Source organism: Pseudorasbora parva, chromosome 16, assembly GCF_024679245.1.
Source record: "Pseudorasbora parva isolate DD20220531a chromosome 16, ASM2467924v1, whole genome shotgun sequence".
Taxonomy (NCBI): domain Eukaryota; kingdom Metazoa; phylum Chordata; class Actinopteri; order Cypriniformes; family Gobionidae; genus Pseudorasbora; species Pseudorasbora parva.
In genome coordinates this window covers 24,484,180-24,510,750 of record NC_090187.1, presented here as the reverse complement: position 1 = coordinate 24,510,750, position 26,571 = coordinate 24,484,180, and the positions used below count along the sequence as shown (strand labels likewise).

General features: G+C 38.6%; 1 protein-coding gene across 1 annotated transcript in view; it reads right to left on the bottom strand.

The window, feature by feature from the left end:
* Positions 1 to 26,571, bottom strand: part of glg1b (golgi glycoprotein 1b) — a 69,445-nt gene that overhangs the window by 15,656 nt on the left and 27,218 nt on the right. Inside the window, exons 9-22 of the mRNA XM_067419990.1 lie at positions 24,209 to 24,330; positions 21,738 to 21,839; positions 18,774 to 18,927; positions 17,371 to 17,508; positions 17,184 to 17,270; positions 9,253 to 9,315; positions 9,059 to 9,172; positions 5,744 to 5,832; positions 5,300 to 5,417; positions 5,010 to 5,102; positions 3,097 to 3,234; positions 1,535 to 1,658; positions 720 to 862; positions 233 to 334 (exon numbers count right to left, since the gene is read on the bottom strand). Of these exons, the coding sequence (XP_067276091.1) occupies positions 233 to 334; positions 720 to 862; positions 1,535 to 1,658; positions 3,097 to 3,234; positions 5,010 to 5,102; positions 5,300 to 5,417; positions 5,744 to 5,832; positions 9,059 to 9,172; positions 9,253 to 9,315; positions 17,184 to 17,270; positions 17,371 to 17,508; positions 18,774 to 18,927; positions 21,738 to 21,839; positions 24,209 to 24,330 (1,587 nt within the window). The remainder of the gene's footprint in view (positions 1 to 232; positions 335 to 719; positions 863 to 1,534; positions 1,659 to 3,096; positions 3,235 to 5,009; positions 5,103 to 5,299; positions 5,418 to 5,743; positions 5,833 to 9,058; positions 9,173 to 9,252; positions 9,316 to 17,183; positions 17,271 to 17,370; positions 17,509 to 18,773; positions 18,928 to 21,737; positions 21,840 to 24,208; positions 24,331 to 26,571) is intronic.

The following is a 26,571-nucleotide window of genomic DNA, read 5'->3' as shown; positions in this document are numbered from 1 at the left end:
AGTGTCCAGCCTTACAGACTGTTAAATCTTATAAAGATGCTGTGTGTTAAAGGCCATGGGCTTTATTCCAAATCTTAGCAAACTCCCTACCTAGACAGCATTTTAGGCATCACTTAAACATTAGGCGGTAAATTATATCCACAGTTAGGCCAGATTTCAAGTTCAAGGTTCCAACTGTATGTATCCTTGGCAGACAATGCAATCCCAAAATGCAGAGCCCGTTTCCACTCACCTCATTACTGCAGTGAGCCTGGAGCTGCGGATCGAGCCGGTAGTCGAGCGCTGACTCCTGAAGAATCACTCTGATCTGATCCTCACATTCTCCAGACAACCGCTGAGAAAAATGACAAATTATTAAACCAATATCAAATGGTTAAATTCACCATGAAATCAGAATGGGCAATTCTTATTATGGAATATTACAGTGTTTATTATGAATGGTTTATAAACGCACACTATTTTTCTATTGATATTTATTTGATTTAAGATTTATTTAAATGACAAAGTGCTTTATAATTGTTTTAATTAACAATAATTGACAATAACAACACTGATACAAGTAAGCAGTTGTGCAATAAGCAGGATAATGTACTTCAGATGGTCTTTAAATCACAAAACAAATCCATCAGCAAATGATACAAGACTATAGCTTTACTATAATTGGCTGACTGTACATTATCCCTTATTTATTAATTGCTAATATTCAGTGACACGCATACCTGGTCTGCATACTTAAGTTTGAGGCAGGATATGACCTGACCCTCCAGTTCGTTGGCATCACTGGCTTTGTTGAGAATGTTCTGACAGAACTTAGGAATGTCTGCCTTACAAGCTTTCCTCAACACTGGGTTCAATCTGTAGTCTAAATACACAGACAACAAAATTAAAACTGTAGCATTACAGAAGTTGAAATAATTCTAATCAAAACTTTTTTTCCTGCCACTGAAAACATTTTGTATTATATTATCTAAAAAATGTGCCTTTTTTCCTGAGAATTGCGTGATATAAACTCGCAATTCTAAGAAAAAAAATTGTGAGTTTGTATCTTACCATTCTGACTTTATAATGCAAAACTGTGAGTTATAAAGTCAGAACTGTGAGTTATAAACTGTTTTAAGTTTTAAAGTTTTAGACTCCCCCCCCCTCAGAATTAGACTTTATAACACGCAATTGCATGTTTATCTCAATTCCGAGAAACGAGGTTAGAATTGCGAGATGTATACTTGCAATTGTGTGCTTATATCTTGCAATTCTGACTTTTTCTCATAATTGTGAGGCAAAATGTCATAATTGTGAGAATCCATTATCTTTTTAAAAAATTCTTCCGTAGAGGAAACAACAACAACGTTCCCTATAATTTAAGACAGTACAAGAAACAAAGTAAGCTCAAGGCCAGAAGATAAAAGACAGAAACTATCCTCAGAACAGAATTAGATGAAGAGTTTAAGAGCCAAACAGAACATGTTTTAAGATGACAAAGCTTCAAATTAACCAAACTCAACTAACTAGCTAAGTGGAAATGAAAGGTCTTCACCTGTGTTCTGAGTGATTTGTCTCTTGGTGATCATCTGCTTACACTTGGGATCCATTTGCTCGCTGTTCTTGTTCAGTTTTAGACACTGCAGAACATTCTTAGCATCCGACTCGGTGCAAAAACGCTAAACCAAGGAGAAATAGGTTGAGAAAGAGAAAGGAGAGAAACACTACAGACCAGACAGATTTATGGGAAACATGAAAGCTCACAGACTCTTTGGTAAGCAAGTAAGTAGTCATTTAGTCATGCAGATTCAGAATGTCTGTAATCAAGGGCAAAAATAGTGATAGCTAATGGCACAGTCATTTTGGTAAATTAACCATCAATTTTGTGATAATTGTGATTATTTTATAAACCTTGCTAGATAACTCCATTGTTCTTCTGTGATGTAATGTGGCATAAAATAAGTGATACACTTAAAAACGAAACTTAACTACACTACTTGTCAAAAGTTTCAGATCTATAAGATTTTTTTTTATGTTTTTGAAGTCTGCAGTTACATGCATCAAAATACAGTAATAATGTAAAACATAATTACAATAGAAAATAACTTTTCTACTTGAATATATTTTAAACAGTAATTTATTCCTGTGATGGTAAAGCTGAAATTTCAGCCTCATTACTCAATTTTTTTTCAGGATTCTTTGATGAATAGAAAGTTAAAAAGAACAGCATTTATTTGAAATAGAAATCTATTGTAACATTATAATTGTCTTTACAGTCACTTTTGATCAATTTAATGCATTTTTTTGAATAATATTTAGGAATGGGCTTCAAAATAAAATTTGTACTAACACCAAACTTTAGAACGGTAGTGTATTTTTTCATTCCATACTGTTTTACTTAAAGGGTTAGTTTTAGTTAAAAAAACAACAACTAAATAACGACTTATATAATGATGGGGGCCGATTTCAAAACACTGCGTCCTGAAGCGTTGGAGCTTACTGAATCAGCGTATCGATTCATGATTCGGATTGTGTGTCAAACCTCCAAACTGCTGAAATCACGTGACTTTGGCGATCCAAACTGCTGATTCATAAAGCTTCAGGAAGCAGTGTTTTGAAGTAGTCCATCACTATATAAGTCGTTATTTAGGTTTTTTTGTGCACAAAACAATTTTCGTTGCTTCATAAAATGATTGTAGAGCCACTGTAGTGTGATGGGCTTTGTAACGACGTCTTTAGTGCCTTTTATGGGTCTTGACAGAGGAAATTACATTGTTACACTTAATTTTCATTTTTGGGTGAACTAACCCTTTAAACACAAGGTGATGAGTTTTGAGTGTTTAACACTTTTCCAAATCAGGTCAGATCCATCAACCACTTAGACCCCATGTTGATATTATTGAGCTTAAGTAATTAAAACGTGGGGGGTTAAGCTATTACTATTGATCTTTCACAATACAGAGTATGTTTATAACCATCAGATCCCTCTGTTTGACAGGAAAGCTTTAATGAAGCTAGAATGAATAACAAAGCTAAAAATGTCAGGACATGACTGAAGGGAACCGCAGAACTTAGGGAAGGGAAGCCCCAGGTTAGTTACCTGCCGAAACGTCTCACCTTGATCATCTGCTTGCACACTCTCATGAGCTGATAGTCCAGCTCTGGATCCATCATTTCAGTTTCCTGAAGCTTAAAGATCTTCTGATGACACACCTGGGACAGCTGCTTCTTGTTCTCTTTGAGACACTCAATAATCTGAGGGGAAGAGGAGCGATATCAATGAAAAAAGAACAAATGATGACAGGCTTTTTCAAAAGGGGTTTGTTAATTGAGCTTCTCCAGCATTTCATTTTTTACACTTATGTTGCCAAGTTAAAGGTGCAGTAAGCAATTTGTGAGAAATGGTGTTGAAAGTGGATTGAACGGAGCACCACAACATGCTTGTAGCCAAAAAAAAAAAAAAAAAAAGAAAAAGAAGAAAATAATACATTAAATACATAATAATAAATAATACATAATAGTGGTTATTTTTAAGAACGAACCTAAAGATAAACCCCCAGGAAAATCATTCGTGGCACAAAAACATGATTATTTTCCCTAATCTCTGTGTGAAAGAGGTAAGTGTTTCTCAAAAATCGCCTACTGCACCTTTAAGGTCATCCAAAGTTTCTCTTTTATGGTCATTGGGGACAAGTAAATGCATTCATTTTTTCAAATAATAATCACACTGAATTAACATGTTAAACTGACATTTTTGTATGCATTTTGTAGATGTAGTTAAAGCTGGATTTTTTTTAATGACATTTACATGAAGGTCAGGGGGCATGATTAATGCATTAATATTTTATATTAAATATTTTCCCCCACATTATGATTTTTTTTTTTTTCCAAGACATTATGATTGGCTAACCATTGCTGTTACATGACTAAAAAGGACCCTGCCAGGTTGCCGACTACTGAATAAGCATAATTATGTTAACGTGTGGTGGTCGTATGTTAATGCACTCACGGTTGTGTCAAAGTGATTTATGGCTGAATCATTTTTATAGTTAAAGTTAAGAGTGTAGCAAATTAAAAATGTATTTACAAAAAGCAAGGAAAATCCCATTTAGCATAACATGCAATTTGTGTCTTGCATGTTTACATACTGTACATGTTTAAAACCATCTGGCTGTATTTGACCAGTGGATTTCCATGACTTTTCACATTCTTTCTTGATTTTTCACTCAATAAGTCATTTAAGTATCATTTTATAGAGATTAATGGGGTATATTTTCATTTGTATTGTATGTTAGATACTAATACTTCTACTGATTTAAATCCATTAATACCAATAATATCAATGGATATGAATCAGTGGTTTTTATTCAATTAGGGGGCTTCAACTATATTTTAGGGGCGACTGGCTTTAAATTATTTAAAATGAACTTAATCAGACAAAAATCAAGATGCAAGCTGACATTTTATTTTTTATTAGTTCCCATCACAATTGTTATTTTTATTTAAGGACCAGATTTTCCCGCAGTCTTGCAAAACAACCCAAATAATAATCTTTTAAAAACCCTGTAATTACAAATGACTAGAAAAGTTATGTATATTCATTGGTAATAAATGAGTGTAAAACCTAAAGAACATTCATTTATTGAATCTTCTGTAATTATGGAATGTAATTATTTGAATTATTTAAATAATTTAATTATTTATTTATTGTTGTATTATTTTAATACAAATCCTAGTTTATGTAAATAAATAAATAATTGCAAAAGACAACTGACATTCAAATGTGGTTAAATGGAGGATTAATCTTTTCGATGCAGAGCTAAATTATTTGCTGAAGACATTTCTATGACCTGGAAATCAAAATTTTAAAATCATCTACTGTGTCCAGGTGTTCCATGACCGTGGGAATCTTGTTATATAAAGCTTCTTTCACTAACTGGACAAGTTTCATCATGTGTTTCTGCACGCAGCAGCAGCAGGTGGGTGCATAAATCTATCTAGAAAAGTAAAAGATCAAAGTAAACCTTTACCTGAGCATTTCCATAGGCAACAGAGGAACAGAGCTTGTTGATATCCTTCTTACAAGCATCATGCAGCTCAGGTTCAAGTCGAATGTCCTCTGACTGTAAACGAAGAGGAAAGACAATGTGACACGTAATTCAGTGTAATATATATTTTTAATGGTAATGTTAGGTCCTTGATTGAATTAAAAAAAAAATGTTTAAACAACAACAAAAAATTCACAGTTCGTTGTACAGGAAAGAGGGTCTGAACGACATTAGGGTGAGTGTCTGATTTAACTTGGGTAAAGTGAATTTACCATCTCCAGCTCTTCCACCTTCAGCTGTTTCCGACATTTCAAAGACACACGCTGATCTTTCACATCCTGTAGTGTGTCGTTCCTCACTGTGGTGCTCAAACAGATGACCACATCTGCCCTGAGGTGGAAGAAACACAAAATGACACATGAAGAGGGTGAGAGAGACACTAAGGAGGCAGAGGATTTAAAAAAGTATGTGGTTCAAGAGGATAGATTTGTGTCAGCGAGTGAGAAAGCAAGCAAGTGTAACAGTGCCAAAATAAGAGGAGACACACAGACAGGCTTTGATTTAAGCCTCTATGGAAAGATGTTATATAATAAATAAATCACCATTGAAAATTGAATAAAAAAATAAATAAAAACAGTTTAAGCAGAATGCATCAAAGCCTGCAGAACAGCCATGAATCATATCAGCAATGTAGCTCCGGGATTTTGTCAACTCACTTCTTCTTAATGTTTGGACAGAGTTTGAGTACGTCCTCCTTACAGGCCATTTTGAACTTGTAGGAGAAGCGGAAGTCCTTCATCTGAACCTACAGGACAGACAAGTATACAAGCATAATGGTTTTCAACATTGATAATAATAAGAAAAGTTTATTGAGCAGATAAACAAATCAACAAAATAGAGTGATTTCTGAAGGATCATGTGACAAGGAAGGCTGGAGTAATGATGCTGAAAATTCAGCTTTACATCACAGGAATAAATTACATTTTAAAATATATTCAAATAGAAAAAATTATATTAAATAATAATACTGTTCTACTGTATTTTTATTTAAATAAATGCAGCTATGGGGAGCAAAATAGACTTCTTTCTAAACCAAAAAACTAAATTTTAACAACCCCAAACCTCTACAGTAGTGTAATGTTGTTATAAAGCCTATGTGCATTATATATAAAACATTTAGTGATAGTAGTTATTTTCACAGTATATTCAAACATATTTTCCCTCAAAATGTGTTCAATCTCAAAATATCAAATGTAGTACGATATATCACGATAATGAAAATACATGGTATTGTTATCGTGGGCACTTTAAAATACTGTGAATAACTATTTATTAAGAACTATTAATATTTTTAGAATGCATTTGAGAAATCTTTTTCCATCTTTAAATTGCACAACACCGCTGTATGCTGCGCCAAAGAGGCATTGTGTGCCAAAGAGGCACTCTGATGCAAACATGCCCAAGATGGATAAGAAACATGCTCAAGATGAATGAGAAACGCATGGTGGAAAAGTTGAAGGAAGGAGATGTGCTGACTAAAATGTGCATTCATTCTGACAGCAGATGGCAGCCGTTATCCTGGTAAACCCTTTAAAAACAAAGCAGCTGTGCTACTTTCTGTTTCTGAACAGTATTTAAATGTTCTAAACAGCCAGATTTTTGTATTCTCAATGGCATGGGTCTTAAATAGGGGTCCACATCGGTACTGCAGGGGATCAGCCAATTAATGTTTAATCAAATAATGTTTCACTAAAAAAATTATAACATAAAAAAAAGTCACGAAGTCAAATTCAAATATAAAACTAAAGCAGAGCGCCCTCCGTTGACACTGTAATAGTATAATATTATTGGCGAAACAGATTTGGCAAGTTTGCGCTCTGGAGAACATAAAATGTTCACACATTTACAGCGTGTTTTGCAGCGGTGAGAAATGTAGCCAATCACAGACGTGCTAATCCACTCGCGTTGGAACAATGGAATACACTCACTGCTCAAAACACCTGAGTTTTGCTCGCTCTCGTGAATTTCTCATTAACAAAGACATTATAAGTAAGAGATTAATCAGTGTAGACAACTTTACTGATATTGATGGAACGCTGTGAGATCGTGAACTGAGAGTAACAGCTTAATTCTGATTGTAAAGCAAGCGCTCAATAGTGCTTTCCAAGCTATATAGATATAATCCATTGAATAAAAGTATTGTTTTTCATTCTGCTGAATGGAACGACCGGCAATTACATGCTGCAAGGTCTTGGAAGTGAAGTCTACATATAAATGTGTGATTCACTCTCTAAATTGCAATTGACAGTGATAACTAGCACAGGACAAAAGTATGGCATGTCAAAATAGATACGCGCTGTGAATGCAGAGTAATAGATTAAAAAAGTGTCCATTTTTTTATGTTTTAAAAAATGTTGCTTAAAGGAATACTTCACCGCTTTTTCATATTAAACTATGTTATTTACTTAACTAAAACGAGTTGATACATCTCTCTGACGATCATTGACGATCTGATAGCATTTAGCTTAGCCCACTAAGCCAGGCTGTCCAGGCTCAGTAAAAATTCCAGGCTGAAAAGTCATCCCTCACATCTCCCCCTCTCGCTCTCATTTCGTCAATAGAGGGGAGGGGGAGATGTAAGGGAGGATTTTTCAGCCGGGACTTTTTACTGCGCTGAGTTTAAGTACTCTCAGAAGTGCTATTCCGTCATACATTATAGTTCTCCTTTTTAATCCACTTAGAAAAGCGCCACGTTTTATTTTATGTCACCATACTTGATGGTTCAACTATTCGTGTAACTGTATTTAAATAGCAAAAATGTGGAGGTGTTTGGTCGCTTCTAACTTGATCTCTGTTTGGTACCATAGTGAATGAACTGGGATTAGTGGGCTAAGCTAAATGCTATCAGATCGTCACCGCGCGTCAGAGAGATTAAGTGCACGCACTGAGACGAGAGAGGTATGTATCAACTCTTTTGGTTAAGGGAATAAAAATTTAATAAGAAAAAGCGGTAAAGTATCGCTTTAAATGTTTAATTGTCAACCTGATAGTACAATTTTAAATGTGAATTTTTAATAAACTTGTAGCTAAGGTTCAGCTGAATGTTTAATTGTCCATCTGATTAGTAAAATAAATGTATCACTCTGCAAATCAATTAAAATAATTTACAACAACTGGAAACAACTAATAAATTTAGATTTTTGTCACAGCATGTTTTTTATGAAACAATGAAAACAATGAAAAGTCATAGCCTACACATGGGCAACAACTATGTGCATAGTTCTGATCTACTGTCTTAACATAATATAACTTATTCTTAATCATAATATAGTTTGTTTCTATTAATATCAACGGCTTTATGCTTAATATGTAGCTCTATTTGCCAAACTTTGTATCAGGGGCCCTGCTCTATGTCTCTATCACCTAAGGGGCCCCTGCCCTTAAAAACGATGAAGACCCCTGCTCAATGGAGTTCATTACAGCACCAAATACTTAATACTTAAAGACTTAATAGTAGGGGTGTAACAATATATCTTTAATAGATATACTGTTATATAAAATGCAACAATATGTACGGCTGTTTTATCAAAGGCTCATTTAAAGCAGGTGTCCCCATTTAAAGCAGGGGTCCCCAATCTCGGTCCTGGAGGGCCACTGTCCTGCACAGTTTAGCTCCAACTCCAATCAAACACACCTAAAACAGCTAATTAATGTTTGATTGGGGTTGGATCTGTAATAGTAAACCTGTAATAGTATGACAACATTTTTTTGCAACTTAATTCAATATTGTGATAATACTATACACCATTATAAAAGCTTCAGCAATTATTGCAACATGAAAATGTTATACTATCACATGCCTAGTCAAATGTCAGCTGATTAATTAGCATGGTCAACATATGCATCAATACCCCAAACCAACCCAAAACTATTCAGTGCAATCTATGCTGGGACAGGATGACATTTGGGAAAACATTTACTTGTCATCATTCAAATGTACCGTAGGGAAATTGGTTCTGTGACTGGCTTACCAGCTGGAAATGAGTGACACCCACAGCACATTTATCATTCATTTCCCTCTGATGTTTGTTCTGCACCAGGCATTCCAGAAGATTCCCTGTGTCTATCTGATTATCAGCAACGTCCTGGGAGGAAGGAGACCAAAATTAGAAATTTAGATTTAATACATAAAGGGAATAATTAGATGTGTGCAGTCAATACTAACGTGGCAGTGGTTCTGGATGACCTGTTCACAGGCTCGGATGAGCAGGGCTTCAATCTGAATGTCCTGTAAACACAATATAAATGGACATGAATACAAAAAATCCTAAGATATAAGATTATATAAGATAATTTAAAGTTTTTGAATGGTAAAACTTTAGAACGGTAGTACAATGTTTGCAAAAATGTTTTCATGTCAGATAAATTCTGTTCTTTTGAACTTTCCCAAAAATGTTTTACACAACTGTTTTCAACATTGCTCATAAATCATAAATGTTTCTTGAGGAGCAAACCATCATATTAGAATGATTTCTGAAGGATCACATGACTGTAACGATGCTGAAAATTCAGCTTTGCATCACAAAAATAAATTACATTTTAAAATATATATTCAAATAGAACATTTGATTAATAATTATAATTATAATTAAAAGTTACTAATAATATTTCACAATATTACTGTTTAAAATAAATGTAGCCTTGGTGAGCATAAGAGACTTTTTCTAAAAACATGAAAACTTTTGAACGGCTGTGTATCTTAAAACAAATAAATGAAAAGTAACGATGGGTTACTTAACGTAATCCCGGGTTCTTTGATAACAGAGTGAGGTGTTTCACTATGGGAATCACTTTGGGGGTGACCAACTACGGATGCTCCAATGACACCACGTCTGTCTTGACAGACAGGTTGACCTGAGATCAGGCTCCGCCTCCACCTATATCACTCAGGTCGACCCCTCACAAAGTCATTATAGAGAGATTTCTTCCCGTCTTGTGCGAGAAGGGAAGTGTTGGTGAAACACCTCACTCTGTTATCAAAGAACCCGGGATTACGTTAAGTAACCCATCGTTCTTTTTCTAACTTCGCTCGGTGTTTCACTATGGGAGATATAGACCACTCCCGGATAGCACAACATATGCTATGCTTAATCAAACATATCACAGTGTGCTTGCCCCTAGCACTGCATGAGCTAAGGATGGCTCAGACACATCTAGTCTATAAAACCGCACAAATGTGTGGGGCGTAGCCCAACTTGCTGCTGCACATATCTCCTGAACCGAAACTCTCTTAAGTAAGGCCCATGATGTAGCCATGCCCCTAGTGGAGTGGGCCCTTAAGCCCTCAGGAGGTAGAGAACCTCTACATTCATAAGCTATAGATATAGCTTCTACAATCCAATGGGACAGCCGTTGACGTGACAACGGCTTCCCTTTATGATGAGTAGCCCAAGATACAAAAAGCTGGTCATTCTTTCTGAATCCTGCTGTTCTTTCCATGTACCTATGAAGCGCCCGTACCGGACATAAAGAATTCCATCTCTTCTCCTCTGGCGAAGAGAACGGAGGAGGGTGGAAAGCTGTAAGTTCTGTAGTAGAACATCTATAAGATGAGTCCACCACTTTAGGTACAAAAGCAGGGTTAGGGCGAAAGGAAACCCTTGTGAGCCCTGGAGCAAACTGTAAACAAGACGGGCTGATAGACAAGGCCTGTAAGTCGCTCACACGCTTAGCTGTCACCAGCGCTAACAACAGTGCTGTCTTAAGAGAGAGAAACTTCAACCCTATGGCTTCTAACGGCTCAAAAGGATGTTGAGATAGGGCCTCTAACACCATAGACAAATCCCACAATAGGGACCATCCTCCTGGCCACTGGCCTCTTACGCCCTGCCCCTTTCATAAAACGACATATTAAAGGGTGTTGACCTGCCGTCTTGTCACCAAAACCAACATGACAAGCGGAAATGGCAGCTAAATATACCTTCATTGTCGAAAAAGCCTTCCCCTTATCCAACAGATCCTGGAGAAAACATAATATGTCCCTCACTGAGCATTGAAAAGGGACAATATTACTCCTTCCACACCATTCCTCAAAGACTCGCCATTTATTACTATAAAGTGAGCGAGTGGAAGAGGCTCTGGCACTCTGTATTGTGTGAATGACAGATGGGGGTAAACCTGCCGCACTCAAATTCCACCTCTCACGGGCCAGGCCCAGAGAGCTATTCTGTCCGGGTGAGGATGGTAGATTTCCCCTCCTGCTTGTGACAGGAGGTCCCTCCGGGGAGGGAGGGGCCACGGCTGACCTGACAGTAGTTGAACTATCTCGGCTACCCAATGTCTGGATGGCCACCGTGGAGCTATCAGTATCAGTGACAACCCCATTTCCCTCACCCTGGCTAGAGTGGGTGAAATCAGGCTCAGAGGAGGGAATGCATACAGTAGGACGTTCGGCCATGGGTGGGCTAACGCATCCACACCCAATGGTGCATTTCCGTCCACCAGAGAGAAATACAGAGGACATTGAGCGTTTTCCTGCGACCCAGCATTCGTAGGCACAGTCTGAACGGAACAGTTTTCCCCGTCTGAAAACGGGAGAGACACTGCCTGAAGGACGTGATCCTCCCCTCTGTTAGAGTGACCTGATAAGAGAGGGAGTTTATACTGAGCCCCAGATATTCTGTGTTCTGAGCTGGCTCTAAACGGCTCTTTTTCATGTTTATTCTGAATCCCAAGCTGTCGAGATGCACTAAAACCATGTTTGTGTCTCTGATTGCTTGTTCTTTTGACGAGGCGCAAATCAGATAATCGTCTATGTACGAAAATATTCTTATTCCTTTGTTTCTCAACGGAAATAGCGCTGCTTCCACACATTTGCTGAAAACTCTTGGCGCTAAGGACAGACCAAATGGAATGGTTTGAAACTCGTACGCTGTGTTTCGGTATGCAAACCTGAGATATTTTCTGTGAGACGGATAAACATCTATGTGAAAATACGCGTCTGACAGATCGATCGTCACAAACCAGTCGTTCTGGCGGATAGATCGACAAAGTGTTTTGTGTGTCAACATCTTGAATGAATACTTCCGTAGGTGCTTGTTTAGCACACGGAGATCTAAAATTGGGCGCAGAGATGTGCTCCCTTTCTTTGGGATCACGAAGTAACGGGAGTAAAAACCCTGACAGCTCACTTCCTTTGGCAGCACTCTGATTGCTCGTTTGTCTAAAAGAGTGTCTATCTCGGCCGTCAGGACGCGAGCTGCTTCTCCCTCGGCCGCTGAGGCTATAATGCCATTTAATCTGGGTGGTTTCATGGCAAATTGAAGTCTGTATCCCCGTGAAATAGTGTTTAAAACCCACGGACGAGCTGCGCATGCGCGCCAACTGAGTATGCGAGCCGAGAGGGGTCCCTTGTATACTTCTCCCTCGCGGGCGCGCGTTGATGACGTCATTATTGTCACTGCGCTGACCCCCTTTTGAGAAGCGTGCGCTCCCTCCAGCAGCGAAGCTAGAGAGACGCGTTTTAATTTTTGGATTTCTTTGCAATCTATCGCCCTCGGCTGACTGCCTGGCTGCGATAGAGAAACATTTATTTGTGTGTTTGTTATATTCGGGGAGCATATCACCCTTAGCTCATGGCTTGGATGCGATAGTGCATTCTTTATTAAGTATTCCCCTGAAACGATGGGCGTTTGAGAACACTGTGTGAGTGCTTGGTGACACTGTTGAACATTTTCTCCCTGTTTTTGAACTGGGTAACTTACAGCGAGAGCCCTTACTGAACTCAGAACAACAGGGTTGGGCCCCTTTCTTCTCTTTGCGGGCGGAGAGAGAAGTGCAGGGGAACATTCGCGTGTCAGGTCGCACGCTTCTTCTTCCGGTCCTCAGGGTGGGGCGGGCGGTTTCTGGCCGCCGCGGCCGCAAATGAATGCTTACCCCATGGTCCGGAGCCCTCCGACCTTGGACGATGGCCAGATTGTTGTCCGCTGGGAGCGGGTCTCACATTCCTGGCCCCTATCTGTCTCCCTCTCACTGCAGCGGCTGCAACAAAGCCCTGCCGCGCTGGTTGAGAGGGTGGTCGCGGTGTTTGCTTCCGTGGTAAACAGAGGTTAAAAGCTTCATCCTCTTGTTTCCTCAGGAAGCTGGTTTCTCTCATTTTCTCGAGAGCTGGTCCGAACAGGCCCTTAGTTGGGTCGAACGCTGCGTCCATCACCTCCTCTTTCTGAGTGTCGCTCAATCCTGACAGGTTCAGCCATAACGCTCTCTCACCTGACACGGCCAGGCCCATCACACGGCCACAACCTTGAACCGCACCGCGGGAAGAGCGGAGAATTAGATCGTTTACCACACATATTTCATCCCATAGTGCTGGGTTCGGCACCCCTGTATCCAGCTGTCGCCCCATTTCCTCCAAAATTTCTGCCTGATACGCTGACAGTAAAGTCACAGCGTTCAGCGAGCACACTGACTGCGCCGCATACTTATATATCCTCTGATAGACGGACGCGGTCAAACGTTCCATCTTGCTCGGCAGCAAAATCTGAGAGGAGGCAGAAATGGAGCGTCGATTCGGGTGGAGGTGATAGGCCACTGAAGACTCTACCGCTGGGGGTCCGGCCAACCCCAGCTCCACCATCCCTTGAATCTCCAGCTTAGAGCATCGCTTGGCCGGGAGCTTATTCTTAAAGGGGGTACTCCAATGGCGAGACATTTCCTTCATGCATGCCGGCACGGCGGGCAGTAATTGTCTCGCTGTGGGTTGAGCAGGCGGCAGCCTTTTCCCGTCGTAAAGGTCCTTCTCTGCTCCTTCGGCGTCCTGTGCTGTGGGCCAAGCTAGGCCCAGTCCAGAATTTTCATCGGCATTGACGCACAGTGGACGCATGTTTGAGGGTCCGCAAGCGACGTTTGAGCGTGCTTCGAGCCCATGCACACGATACACATAGGATGGGGGTCCCTGCCCGAGATTGTTGCTCCACATGAGGATGGACACGGGCAGGATGCCACATCCCTGCTTTTCGACTCATTCCCTTTGGCGGGGGTAATGACCGTCGACATAATGTCTGGAGGAGTGATTCAACGACTCGTCACAACACGTTAGTCTGATGGTAAAGTAGGGTAATTTAGCCCTTTCAAACGGCTCGCCTCAACGCGAAAAGCCCAAAAAGATGACTCGACGTCACTGGAAAACCTACCGCCGTAGATTAGTACGCGATAGTCCGAAGGGAATAGCTCGCCTTGACGCGGACACTATTCGGTGTTTCCGATGTCGCTCAACACAGTCCAATCCACTGATGTCGCGTTCGGTGGCGTAATCCAATAACGGTCCGCCTGTTGAACAGTTCAGCGAAATCAGCAACGAAGTCGGACGTGCTGAGAGAGCTTGTTGTAGTCCCTCACGGGAAGAAAGCGCGAATGACTTTGTGAGGGGTCGACCTGAGTGATATAGGTGGAGGCGGAGCCTGATCTCAGGTCAACCTGTCTGTCAAGACAGACGTGGTGTCATTGGAGCTTCCTTAGTTGGTCACGCCCAAAGCGATTCCCATAGTGAAACACAGAGCGAAGTTAGAAAAAGAACCCATTTACCTAATTGAACTGAAATATGAATGCTTGGATGGGATTATTTAAGTCCAATTCACAGTTCATGCAAATATGAAAAATGTAAATATCAAGCATAAAATATATATAAAACATATAGCACACAATGCTAAAATGATCCACAAAATAAATGGAGTTTGCATGTTAAACAGTTACAAGCAAATTCTTGTAAATGCATTAGGCCGAGGACACACTGCAAGCGTGTCGTCAGAGCGTCTCGACTGCACGACGTGTCCATTTTTATTTCGGCTCCCATGTTAACCGGTTAGAGCTTGCATACTGCCTGCGTCCGAGCCGCGCGGAAAACACATGCATGCTTCAAATAGAAGAGACGCCTATTTTTCACGCGACACGCGAGTGTGTTGGAAGAGTTTCCAGGCAAAATAGAATAGGAAAAGATGTTTATATGCCATTTTGATACGATTTCCTTCTCGCTTTTTTATTAATACCATTCTGATATTAATAAATGACATTTTCATGTTTGAAAGTCTGTAGGTTAAAGGGACTTCAGCACTTCAGCGCTGGGAAGATGAATCTGTATTTAAACTGGGTCATCAATGTAGTAGAAATTAGGGCTGGGTTTCAATTCAAATTTCAAGAATCGATTCGATTCCGATTCTCAAGATCTTGAATCGATTATCATTATTTAATTCGATCCGATCTGATCCGATCCGATCTTTGAGATTTAGATAAGTGTTTTTGAAGTAAAGCATTTTTTTCCACCTGAATTACAGGACTGTAGTTATGCAACATATTGATACTATTATTATAGACATTCAACTGCAAATGAATGGAGTATTGATGGTTGTAAAGAACAATCCCCCTTCCAGGCTGCTCTAGTCAGCAAACGCGCACTGTGGAGCTGTGCTGTTGCGCGCCGTCATGACAACGCAGCCATTACAACTTCCTTGGCAGTAAGAGCGCGCTGCAGTGAGAACGACTGTGTTCTTCAGCACGGTGACAGCGGTATAACGTTAGGCCGTGTGTCCACCAAAGCGTTTTTAGCCAGCTGAAAACCCTAGGCTATCAGCTGAAAACTCCTCCACGTTTTGGCAGGCAGCGTTTTTTTTCCTCAGTTGAGACTTGCTTGTTGTTATGATACGGAAAATCCGTGGAGGTCTTTCTAATTTCACAGGTAGTTTGTTCCTGTATTGATTCTATATAAAATTGCAGATACAATGTAAAGTATTTGCTCTGGCATTTGTTTTAAATCATTTTGTTTCGTTATTATTGCTTGTTGTCATCTGATGACACGCAGAATGTGGCAGTTGGTCTGTGTTGTATTTGTCCCGCCCCTCTCTCACTGTGATTGGACAGCTGGGTGAAGAGTGACAGTGCTGAGTGCTGCGTTTTACTCAAAGTTAAACATTCTTCAACTCTCAGCGACCAGTAAAAAACGCTGAGCGCTCAGCCTGTGAGCGTGAAATACTCGCTCAGCGCCTCGGTGCGCTCCAGGCGTTCTAAAAACGCGGCGCTCTCATTGAAAACAGTTGAAAACACCAGCCAGTATTCTCTGTCCGTGGTGTTTCTGGAGTTTTCAAAGCTGCCATGTTCGTTGTGTTAATGTCCTTCCACCTCGTGCGCATGCGTGAATTCAATGACGCGGCAAATTAAAATTCAATGTAGGCCTATTATTAAATCGATCCTCTGAGTTTACGGATCGATCTTTAGAAATTAATATGAAAATCGATTCAGAATTGGTGAATCGATTTTTTCAACACAGTTGTGAAATTATTTTTTAATTTGGTGCTTTCTAGACTGAGAAAAGACAGAAAATGTATTTTTGTCTCATGGGGATGAAAGACTACAATTCCCAGAATGCTTCACTGCCCTGTGAGGCCATTCCCAAAGCCACCTACTGGATTACTATGACTGAGGTGGAGAAGACACTACAATTAAAAACTGAATGTGTCTGTTCAATATAATGAGTGAGTCACCGCGCGATTATCACAACACTGCGCACTAACTGCAGGAGTCAGATAATTGAGCTGAATGAGATCTCGTGATGAGAGCTGAGGTAATCTCGACTACACTCGCGCCATACATTCACAACGCGAGCTAAGTCTGGCACATTTCAGTTCATGCCTTTGCAAGCTTAACTTTCATAGAAATTAATTTGAGAAGTTAAAAGACTTACATTGCTCACCATAGCTCCGTTTAAATGAGTGCCTGTAGCTGTGAGCTGAGCTCTGAGTGTGATCTCCCATCCCCCATGGGCGGAAATGGCTCCCTCTGCTGGCTGTAGTCTTTAGCCTTTGGCCAAAAATTCCTCCTATGATGCAAATATCGTCAATTTGCATCATAGGAGGAAATTTCCCAGAAATAAAATGCATAAATCTCTGGTCTCAGGGGGATATGAGGGGGGAAAGCACAATCATTTGTATATACTCTAGGATTTCTACTGATACAAAGCTATGCTAATTCTGGTGTGCAAAAACAGAGAAAACGCCATGCGCAACAGAAACACCATGCTCACACCACACTTGCAGTGCGTCTCCGGCCTTATGTCCCTATTCACTCTGAGGTTTGTGTATATCCAGTGGAATAAAATATGAAACGTACCTCAGATTCTAGTTCCGTCAGGTTTCCCACCACGTCTCTGCAGCTTGACACCAGGTCCTCTAGATGGTCCTGAAGACATTCCAGCTCCTGAGACAGAAAAACAACAACATCTGATTTACTGACGTAGAGATGCTCATTGTGTACTGATACTGCAGAGTTTCATCCCAAAACTCAGTGCATTTTTTACCTGACCAGTGTCTGTCTTTTCGCTGCACCATTTGCCCAGGTCAGTCATGCAGCGTTTCTGGAGCTCAGGGTCCAACTTCACATCGAGAGCTCTCTGGTGAAGAATTCTCTGGACTTCCATCTTACAGTCCCTGGTGAGCTGCACACAAAAGTCAGTGAATTTTTCCACATCAGTTGTATATTATGATCCCAGTTCAATCACCTGTTTTGACACGCAAATCCAAAACTGCAAGCTCTGTGTTCTACATGCTTTTGTCTCACAAAAGTCAACAGTGTTTAATCTTTTTATGCATGTTTGAACACCCTGACTAAGTGAGTAGTTTCAAGTCAGTATAAACTGTAAAGAGGACCAAACTTCATTCTGATTGTCTCTTCACTGTCTTGGGTAGTTTACCCAAAAATCATAATTTACTCACACATACTCTAAACCCATAAGACTTTCGTTCATCTTCAGAACACAAATGAAGAACATTTTTAATTAAATGTGAGATGTCTGTCCCTCCAAATATATTCACCCACAACACAACGCTTCAAAATATTCATAAAGTGGCCTTAAAATAAATCCATATGATTTGAGGGTAGTGATTTGAGTCTTCTAAAGAGACCTGATTACTATATATATGAACATATTTAAATGTAGGCTTTTATTCACATAAACATTGATACCAACCTAAACAAAAGCTCATCTGTACTTGCTTGATGTGCAAGAACAATCATCATTGGTCCTTGCAGAAGCTCAAACACGCTGCGTAACACACAATAATGAAACTCATTGGTTCTCCAACGTCAGGCAAGCATGCATGACCAAATTTGAATGCAAATAAAGACTTCCAATGCAAAAGCCTCTAAAAGCCATCTCAGACAAAAATGAGATAATACTGAGTGAATGCTCTCTGCACATAGTATCCGTTCATCAAAAACTTTTCCTTCAAACCTGCTAAAGCCTCAGCCCATTCAGAAGTACCGGTATTTTGGTAGAAACCTATGCATAGGAGCCAGACAAAACCGCTAATTTTGATTTGAATTCATTTTTGAGGCTTAGAGTCATCTGCAAATAGTGCTCACTGATCAATGTTTTTATGTGAATAAAAGCCTAAATTAAACCTTTTCATCATATAAAGCGATTGTCTCTCTTCAAATGACTTGGATTAAACCATTTGATTCATATGGATTTATTTCATGATCTCTTTATGAATGTTTTGAAGTGTCAGTTTTGGTTGAATAAACTAGTCAACGGAGGGTCAAAAATCTCTCTGATTTCATTAAAAATAGCGTCACCTGTGTTACGAAGATGAACAAAAGTCTTTTATAAAAATTACAGAATTTAAATTTTTTGGGTGAACTAGCCTTTTAATGAGAACTGACAAAAAACAACAAAAAAAGTGCATTATTTGTACTTCTCACCCTTCTGCCCTGCTCTTCTGTCCGGTAAGCATGGCGGTGCAAGCAGGAAAACACAGCGCCAGGAGGCATGAGATCAGTGCTCTCATTCCAGCCGGGTGTGTAGCACAGTCTGGATGCGTCGTTCTGACATTTACGGTATAAGATAGGATCAAGCCTGGAGGAAAAACACACACAGTATACAAAAATCAGTCATCTGCCTAACCAGGAGGTTTTACTGCAAAAAAATGCTCTTATTTAGTATTTTTTTTCTTGTTTCCAGTCTAAATATCTAAAAATTCTTAAACCAAGATGCATTTACTAGATAAGTAAAATGACATAAGATAGTTTTTCTTGTTTTCTGAATTTCTAAATGATCTGCCAACGGTGTAAGAAAAATGATATTATTTCTGTGTGGGACAGAATGTGGGACAGAAAAAGCAGATTCCAGTCAGGAACAAGGTTATTTTTCTTACTCCACTGGCAGATCATTTCAATTGTTTTAAGCGAAAAAAAAAAAAAAAAATCACTTCATTTAGATTTTATTTTCAAGAAAAATTCTCTCATGTAATCTTGTAAATGCATCTTGATTCATATATATTTTTTGTAGATATTTGCAGTGTTTAAATATAACAATTTTTATTTGATTTGTTTTTGGGGTCTACCAGAATAGGTTTTCATTCTTGAAATGTAAAAAAACACTTAATTTTCTACATATTTTACATCGTTGCAGCACCTCTTTTCCCAGTCTGTCAGTAACCCACTGTTTCGTTTCAATGAAGGCCCTTCTTCTGAAAGGTGCCCTGATTGGTAGCTGGATCAGTGTTTTGTGATTGGTCAACAACAAGTGTGTTTTTGAAATGTCATGCCTCGTACCATAACCGCATTAGATAAAGGTTGGGAAAAACACTTAATAGGTTGTCTCTTGGATATGGCAACAACACACTAATAATGCAACTCAACCAGGCATTGTCCCTTTATTTTGTGCATTCTTTAGATGTGCATTCTTTAGGTGGGAAATATTGTCTACGTTTCACAGAATAAAACTCAAGACTACAATCAAGGCGTTTTAGGGAGTTCAGAAACAGTGCTTTACTGATATAGAGAATGACTCCCTTTGGAGTGACTTTGTGCTTTGTAACTTTGCAGACATTATTCATGCTCAAACAGTAACATTGCGCACTAAGTTGAACATGTGAAAAAGCATTATAGGTCCTATTTAACCTCAACCACTTTACTGAAATTAAAGTGCAATTGTGTATATACCTGAAATCAATCCTTCAAAGTATATGTACACATACAAGGCCCTATTTTAAAGGGGTGATGAATTGAGGAATCAGCGTTCCCTTGAGCTTTTGATATATAAAAGGTCATAGTAATATAAAAAATATAAAAGACACTAAAGAGTCAAGAGGAATATTGCCTGTACTCTCACTGAGAGAAAAGCGCATGTTATCAGTATGTTTTGGGAAAGTTTCTGGCCAGAACTGGAGCTTAATCACCTCCAACCTTGGAGAGACTGTGCATCTTTGTATGTGCGCAGTATTCTGTGTTACAGATCAGTGTTGAGTTCATGAGATAGGTGGACTTGTTGTTTTGGACAAGCTGGCGCCTGCTCCAGATCTGGAAGGTCACTATGGGCCTGACGCTGAAAGCATCAACAAGTGACACGTCTATAGAGACGTGCATCTGATTTACTGAAAATGTGTGGAAATTTACCATGACTGTTCATTTTCTCTGAGCCAATCAGAATCATCCACCTTGCAGTAATGACGTGGATAGACCTTGAAAACAGTATAACTGTTGGGACAAATGTATGTACGACAGGGCAAGGCAACAAGACGGGGAGAGAGGGAGCGCGGCTACGAACTCCTTGTGATACTTTAAGCTGGCTCCTGCTGATGAAACTGCAAACTATTCTTCAGTAAATTTTTCTTTTAATTAATTGCACTCCTGACTCTTGGTCTTCATTATTCACTACTGGTCATAAACTGTTAACCTCTAACACCCTGAACACACCTCGTTTTCAGACCAGCACACCCATGGGCGAAAAAATGGGTGCAAATGCATTTGCAATTTAAACAACATGTCGCAGGCCATGAAGAAAATAACTGTATCAGGCTGAAACTAGCAAAAAACACTTGAGTCACATAGGGCCCATTGAGTAAAGTACACTACCATTCAAAAGTTTGGGGTCAGCAAGACATTTTTTTTTAAGTAAAATAATGAATACTTCTATTTGACAAGGTTGCATTAAATTGATCAACAGTAACAGTGAAGCAGTTCGAAACAAAGGCTTTCGTAATTTTCATCAAAGAATCTTGAAAGAAATGTAACTGTTTCCACTAAATTATAAAGCAGTACAACCGTTTTCAACATTGATAATAATCATAAAAAAAGTTTCTTGAGCTGCAAATCTCCATATTAGAATGATTTCGGAAAGGATCATGAGACAATGAATCCTCCAAACTTTTAAACTATAATATACACAAACCTCAGATACATTCAGGGCTAGTATGCATGTATCCTTTTGTATCCTAAAACACCTTTTGCCATGAATCAGCCACATAAAAGAACAAAAGTCTCTCTATGGCTGTAACAAACAAAGCTGTCACACAGCCTGTCACAATGGACCATCAAACCAAATTGCTGTTTCAAACTGCTCTAATTAAAAACCACTTGACTCTAATGGGCTGTGAATGAAGTTATGACCATCTAATGGTTTTGTTATAATGGCACTGTGTGGGCATCCTTCTCAAATTGAACGGATGAGAGAAAAACACAGTGAAGGTCGCATCACGCTGGCAAACATTCAATGAGGACCTCTGACTGACTGAACGGATTTGAACGACAAGCTATTACACAAACACACTCGAAACATCAACTTAAAAGCATAAGAGGGAGATTTCAAGAGTCTTATTTTGTACGAGTTATTGGGTAAGGTCAGGTAAAGAAAAAAATAAAAGTGGAAAAGGTTAGGTTGATTACTTCCAGTCTCTTGAAATGAAGTACTGCAGTTCCAGCAGCCGGTGTTCACAGTCCTGCACCATCTTCTCTGTGTAGAGGTGCTCCATTAAACAAGACAGAATCCTACACACACAAAATAAATTATAAATAAAACACTAAAAGCGCTTTGAATACTTTAAGTGAATTTAGCCATCACAACATTATAATGTACAATTTGAAAAAATGGTAACAGTGTTGTTGAATTTGTAGTGTTTTAAAGATTAAATTTAAGTGACAATTAGATTGCAATGCACAATTCAATATTGGCTAATATGGATTTACTTTTTAAAATTATTATTATTTATTACAAATATCATAAAATACATTTAAAAACTGAATGAATGAATGACAATTAGTAATTACAGTCTATTTTAAAGTGCACAAAATTTTTCCACAAAATAATTCTAGTAATAATTCTAAAAATAAAGTTAAAAATTAAAGAAAGAAATAAACAGATTTAAAAACAAATAAACCGATTTTTTCCCCTGACAAAACCAAAACCAGTGCTTTTTGTTCAAGTTTTTATTTTTTAAACTACATTTTAGACTCGTCTTTTTTCGTCAACGATATTGCATGTTTATATAACGTTAGTCACAATGTAGGCTACGCAGTGACTGTGATGTACTCAAATACAAGCATACAAAAACATCATACTTCAGTTCTCAAAAACATAAATATATATATTTTTTATTACAAAATGAATAGAAGCCTTGTCAAATGACTCGTTTTAACTTATATGGTGGAGAAGGTGACGTTAGCTATAAGGATTGAGTGAGTGATCTGTAAGCAACTAAACTAACGCAGTATGACATGCGTATCTATGGTTGTATTTTGTAATACAAAATAATATCAACCTAAAATTTAGTTTTGTATGGTATTTAAAGTTTCCTACTATTACTGTACTAACATCTTGCATTATCTAGACTGTCTCTCTAAGAAACTTTCAATTTAATCATAAATTGTTTAAACAGTCAATGTGGATAAGTGGATACATCACTATACCGCTTGCAGGAATATAGTTGGAATTGGCCCTTTCTTCAGTTTTAGATGCTGAGCGAAGCTTGATATTGTCCCAGGTTAGTAATAACTGTACACGGTGAAATGGGCCGAGCAAACGAACAATTTTTAATTAAATTGTTGCGGTATCTGATTATAATAAACATCAACCATGACTGTTGACATTTTTTAACACTGGGAAGGGTATGAAAAGTCCTCACGTCCCCTGCACAGTCTGATACATGACATCTGTGTCCATGAGCTGCTGTTTTCGCTATCCTCTTGTGATGCTTATTTAGCTGCAGAACTCCCGATGATTTGGCTGCGCAGTTTCACCTGACAATGAACATGTGCTGGCTTATGCAAATGTTGGGGGCGTACATATTAATGATCCCAGCGATTGCGTCACAGTTGGTGTTAAGTTGAGATTCGCCTATTCTTCCGTGGTGTTTTTCATACACAAGATTTACATGAGAAGGAGGAGGCAATGGTGTTTGAGACTCACAGTATGTGATGTCCATGTTCTGAACTCTTACTATTTCACTAAGGCAAAGTTGATTCAATTTTTCATTCTAGGGCACCTTTAAATTATATTAAACCTTCAAGTTCTGCATAATTCAGGGAGTGGCCACTTGAGTGACAGGTGGATTGCTGCTGTGGAGCTAGGCAGGTGTGGTTTCAGCAAACAGGCACTTCAGCCACGTCCACCCAAGTCCCGCCCCTTTGCCCATTTTCAGTTATCCGGGAGTGACGCACGGTGACGTGCGAAGATGGCAATGGCCGGCTCCGCCTACTTTTGGCTTCAAAAATGCTCTTCAGAAACCTATGGGTGATGTCACAGACACTATATCTATTGTTTTAACAATCTATGTGTTTAACATTGTAAAGCTTCTTGCTTTAAAGTAATTGGTTGTATAAAGTGCTATTTAAATAAATGTGACTTGACTTGATTAGCGCTCTAAACTGCAGGGCTCGTACAAACATGTCCACGTAGCTGTGATACGAAGCTTTCTTAAATGCTGTTCTCACTGCTGTCATTTTTGTTTTCTGTTAAAAAAGAACATTTGCAGTATAGTGGGGCCTTAATGCAGAGACTGTAACTGGACTTTGTTGCATTCTACAACTTGAAAGCATGTCCCATCTTTCTTCCTCTTAGAAAAAGACAGTGACACATTTACACTCTACACACACTTAATTTGATTTAACACTCCTTTAAATCCATTCTAGTTAAATATAGTGCCTGTGAAAGAAAGACTTTAAGAGGAAACTCAATAACCAGACAGTATCGAAGTATTAAAAGCATGAAGTCAAGTGGAATAATCTCTACAGGAATCTTATCTCACCAAATAAGTACTGTGACCAACTGATTAGCAGTTTCCCCTGGAGTCTTGAACATTGATGATAGAGTAAAATACACAATTTCTTGAAAGTATATGCACTACATTAAGAGGACTCACATAGGGTCTCCACTACGAATGTGTTTGCAGGCTGTCTGGATCACAGACTCACAGGCTTCGTTCAAAGCGCTATCAATCCGGTAATCTGTGCCGGGGTCTGCTGACTGGATAAGAGTCTGCAGCTACAGGAGACAAATAATTAAAGTCACAGCTGGAAAAAATATAAAAAGACGACAATTTAAAACGTAGTCTAAGTAAATAATAGAAAGAAAATTGCAATTCATGCTTATAAGACTACTATACTGTTCAAAAGTAAGATATAATACCGTTCAAAATAAATACTTTTATTCAGCAAGGACACATTAAATTGATCAAAAGTGATGGTAAAGGCTAAGGATGTAACAATATATTGTTACAATACATCACAATACAAAAATGCAACAATGGGTATCGTGGATAATGACCTATATTGTGTATAGTTCACCCAAAATGATTACAGTGTGAGAATTTTGTCAGTGTCAGTAATGCATTCAACTATATATAATGTTGAATATAATGTATAATAATGCAATGGGGGGAATATTTGTGGGTCCTGATAATGCCATGTCTTATGTTACCAGTAAAAAGTGGCCTACATTATTTTAAATATATCTAGTCAGTGACAGACTGTAAATATTCGTATAAGACGAATAATATAGATGGTATACAGCATATAAGACAAATAATAAAAAAATAAAAATTTCAGCTTCAGAATCATGAAAATTATTCTGTTGTCACCATTGTCCTGTGCATTGGGTTACAAGCACCAAGGTCGAACCTATTTATTTCCACCCCCAATTTAATACCAAATTTACCATTTTAAATAAACAGTACAGGTAACACTTTAGTATGGGAACACATTCACTATTAACTACGACTTCTGCCTCAATAAACTCCTAATTTACTGCTTATTAATAGCTAGTAAGGTAGTTTTGAAGCATTTAAGTTTAGGTATTGGGTAGGATTAAGGGATATAGAATAAGGTCATGCAGAATAAGGCATTAATATGCCATTAATAGGCTTTATAAGTACTAATAAATACTTGTCATAAAGTAGCCAATATCCTAGTAATATGCATACTAATAAGCAACTAGTTAATAGTTTATACCACAGTACATTTTTTGTTAAACTTTTACCATATGTCTTATCGCAATGTCTGTATCGCAATATTGTATCATGAGTTCAGTATCGTCATATGTACCATACACCTCTAGTAAAGCCATTTATAACGTTAAAAAATATATACACTGTTTTTTTTAACTTTCTATTCATTTAAAAATCCTAGCTAGAAATATCACGGTTTCCACAAAAATAAACTGTTTTCAACATTGTTAATAATAAGAAATGACTCGAGCAGCAAATCAGCATTAGATTAATTTCTGAAGGATCATGTGACACATGATCTCTTTTACAAAGGTAAAATTATGACCACTTTGTGGAGACATTTTGCTTTGTAGCAAATGATACCCAAAAGTTTATATCTAAATTCTACTAAATATTATATGAATATAGGCATAATAAGTTTACTGATCTTCAAAAATCTTGAAGTAAAAACATTGGGTTTGATATTGAAGCCACCTCATGGGTAAGCATCAAAAAATGTCCCAGAAATGACTACTATTTCTGTCTGCAATAAACTCAGAGTAATGCAGTTTAACATAGTATATTGGGTTTACTGTCACCGTATAGATCAGGGGTGGCCAAAGTCTGCCCTGGAGAGCCACAGTCCTGCAGAGTTTTGCTAACACTGATAAAAAATAAAAATAAAACTTGCCTGCAGCTTTCTAGTGCCCTTAAGACCTTGATTAGCTTGTTCAGGACTGTGTTTGATGAGGGTTTAAGCAAAACTCTGCAGGACTGTGGCTCCCCAGGATCGACGTTATAGGTATAGCAAATTTAACAAACAAGTGTCTCCTAGTATGATATGAACTGCAAAGATTCCCTTGGTACCATTTTGTGTGGGAATGTAACAATACTTGGGATTGAAAGGCTACTGATCATTTTTGGCCAAAAATCGCTTTGGAAAGTTCTGATCGCCTGCCGTGAGAGGTACGGCATGACGTAGCATGCGCCGTCTCAATCTCTTTTCGACGTAGGTAAAATAATTATAATGCTGAAGGTGATTTACAAATCATATTTCTTTATTAAATAACTTTCACTTTCCCTCTTAAAATGCACAAATGGCTTTATATCACTACTTCGTGTCTGCACTATAAAAGAGCTGCACAGTTGACACAGGAATTGTCGCTTGCACAATTAAAGCAGTGTTGCATCATCACTTAAGTGTATAATTTGCATTTCTTTTTAGGTCTTGCCAATGTTTAAACGCTCTCCTAGAGACGGAGTGCTCATACACACTCAAAGTGCACGCACATACATAAGGT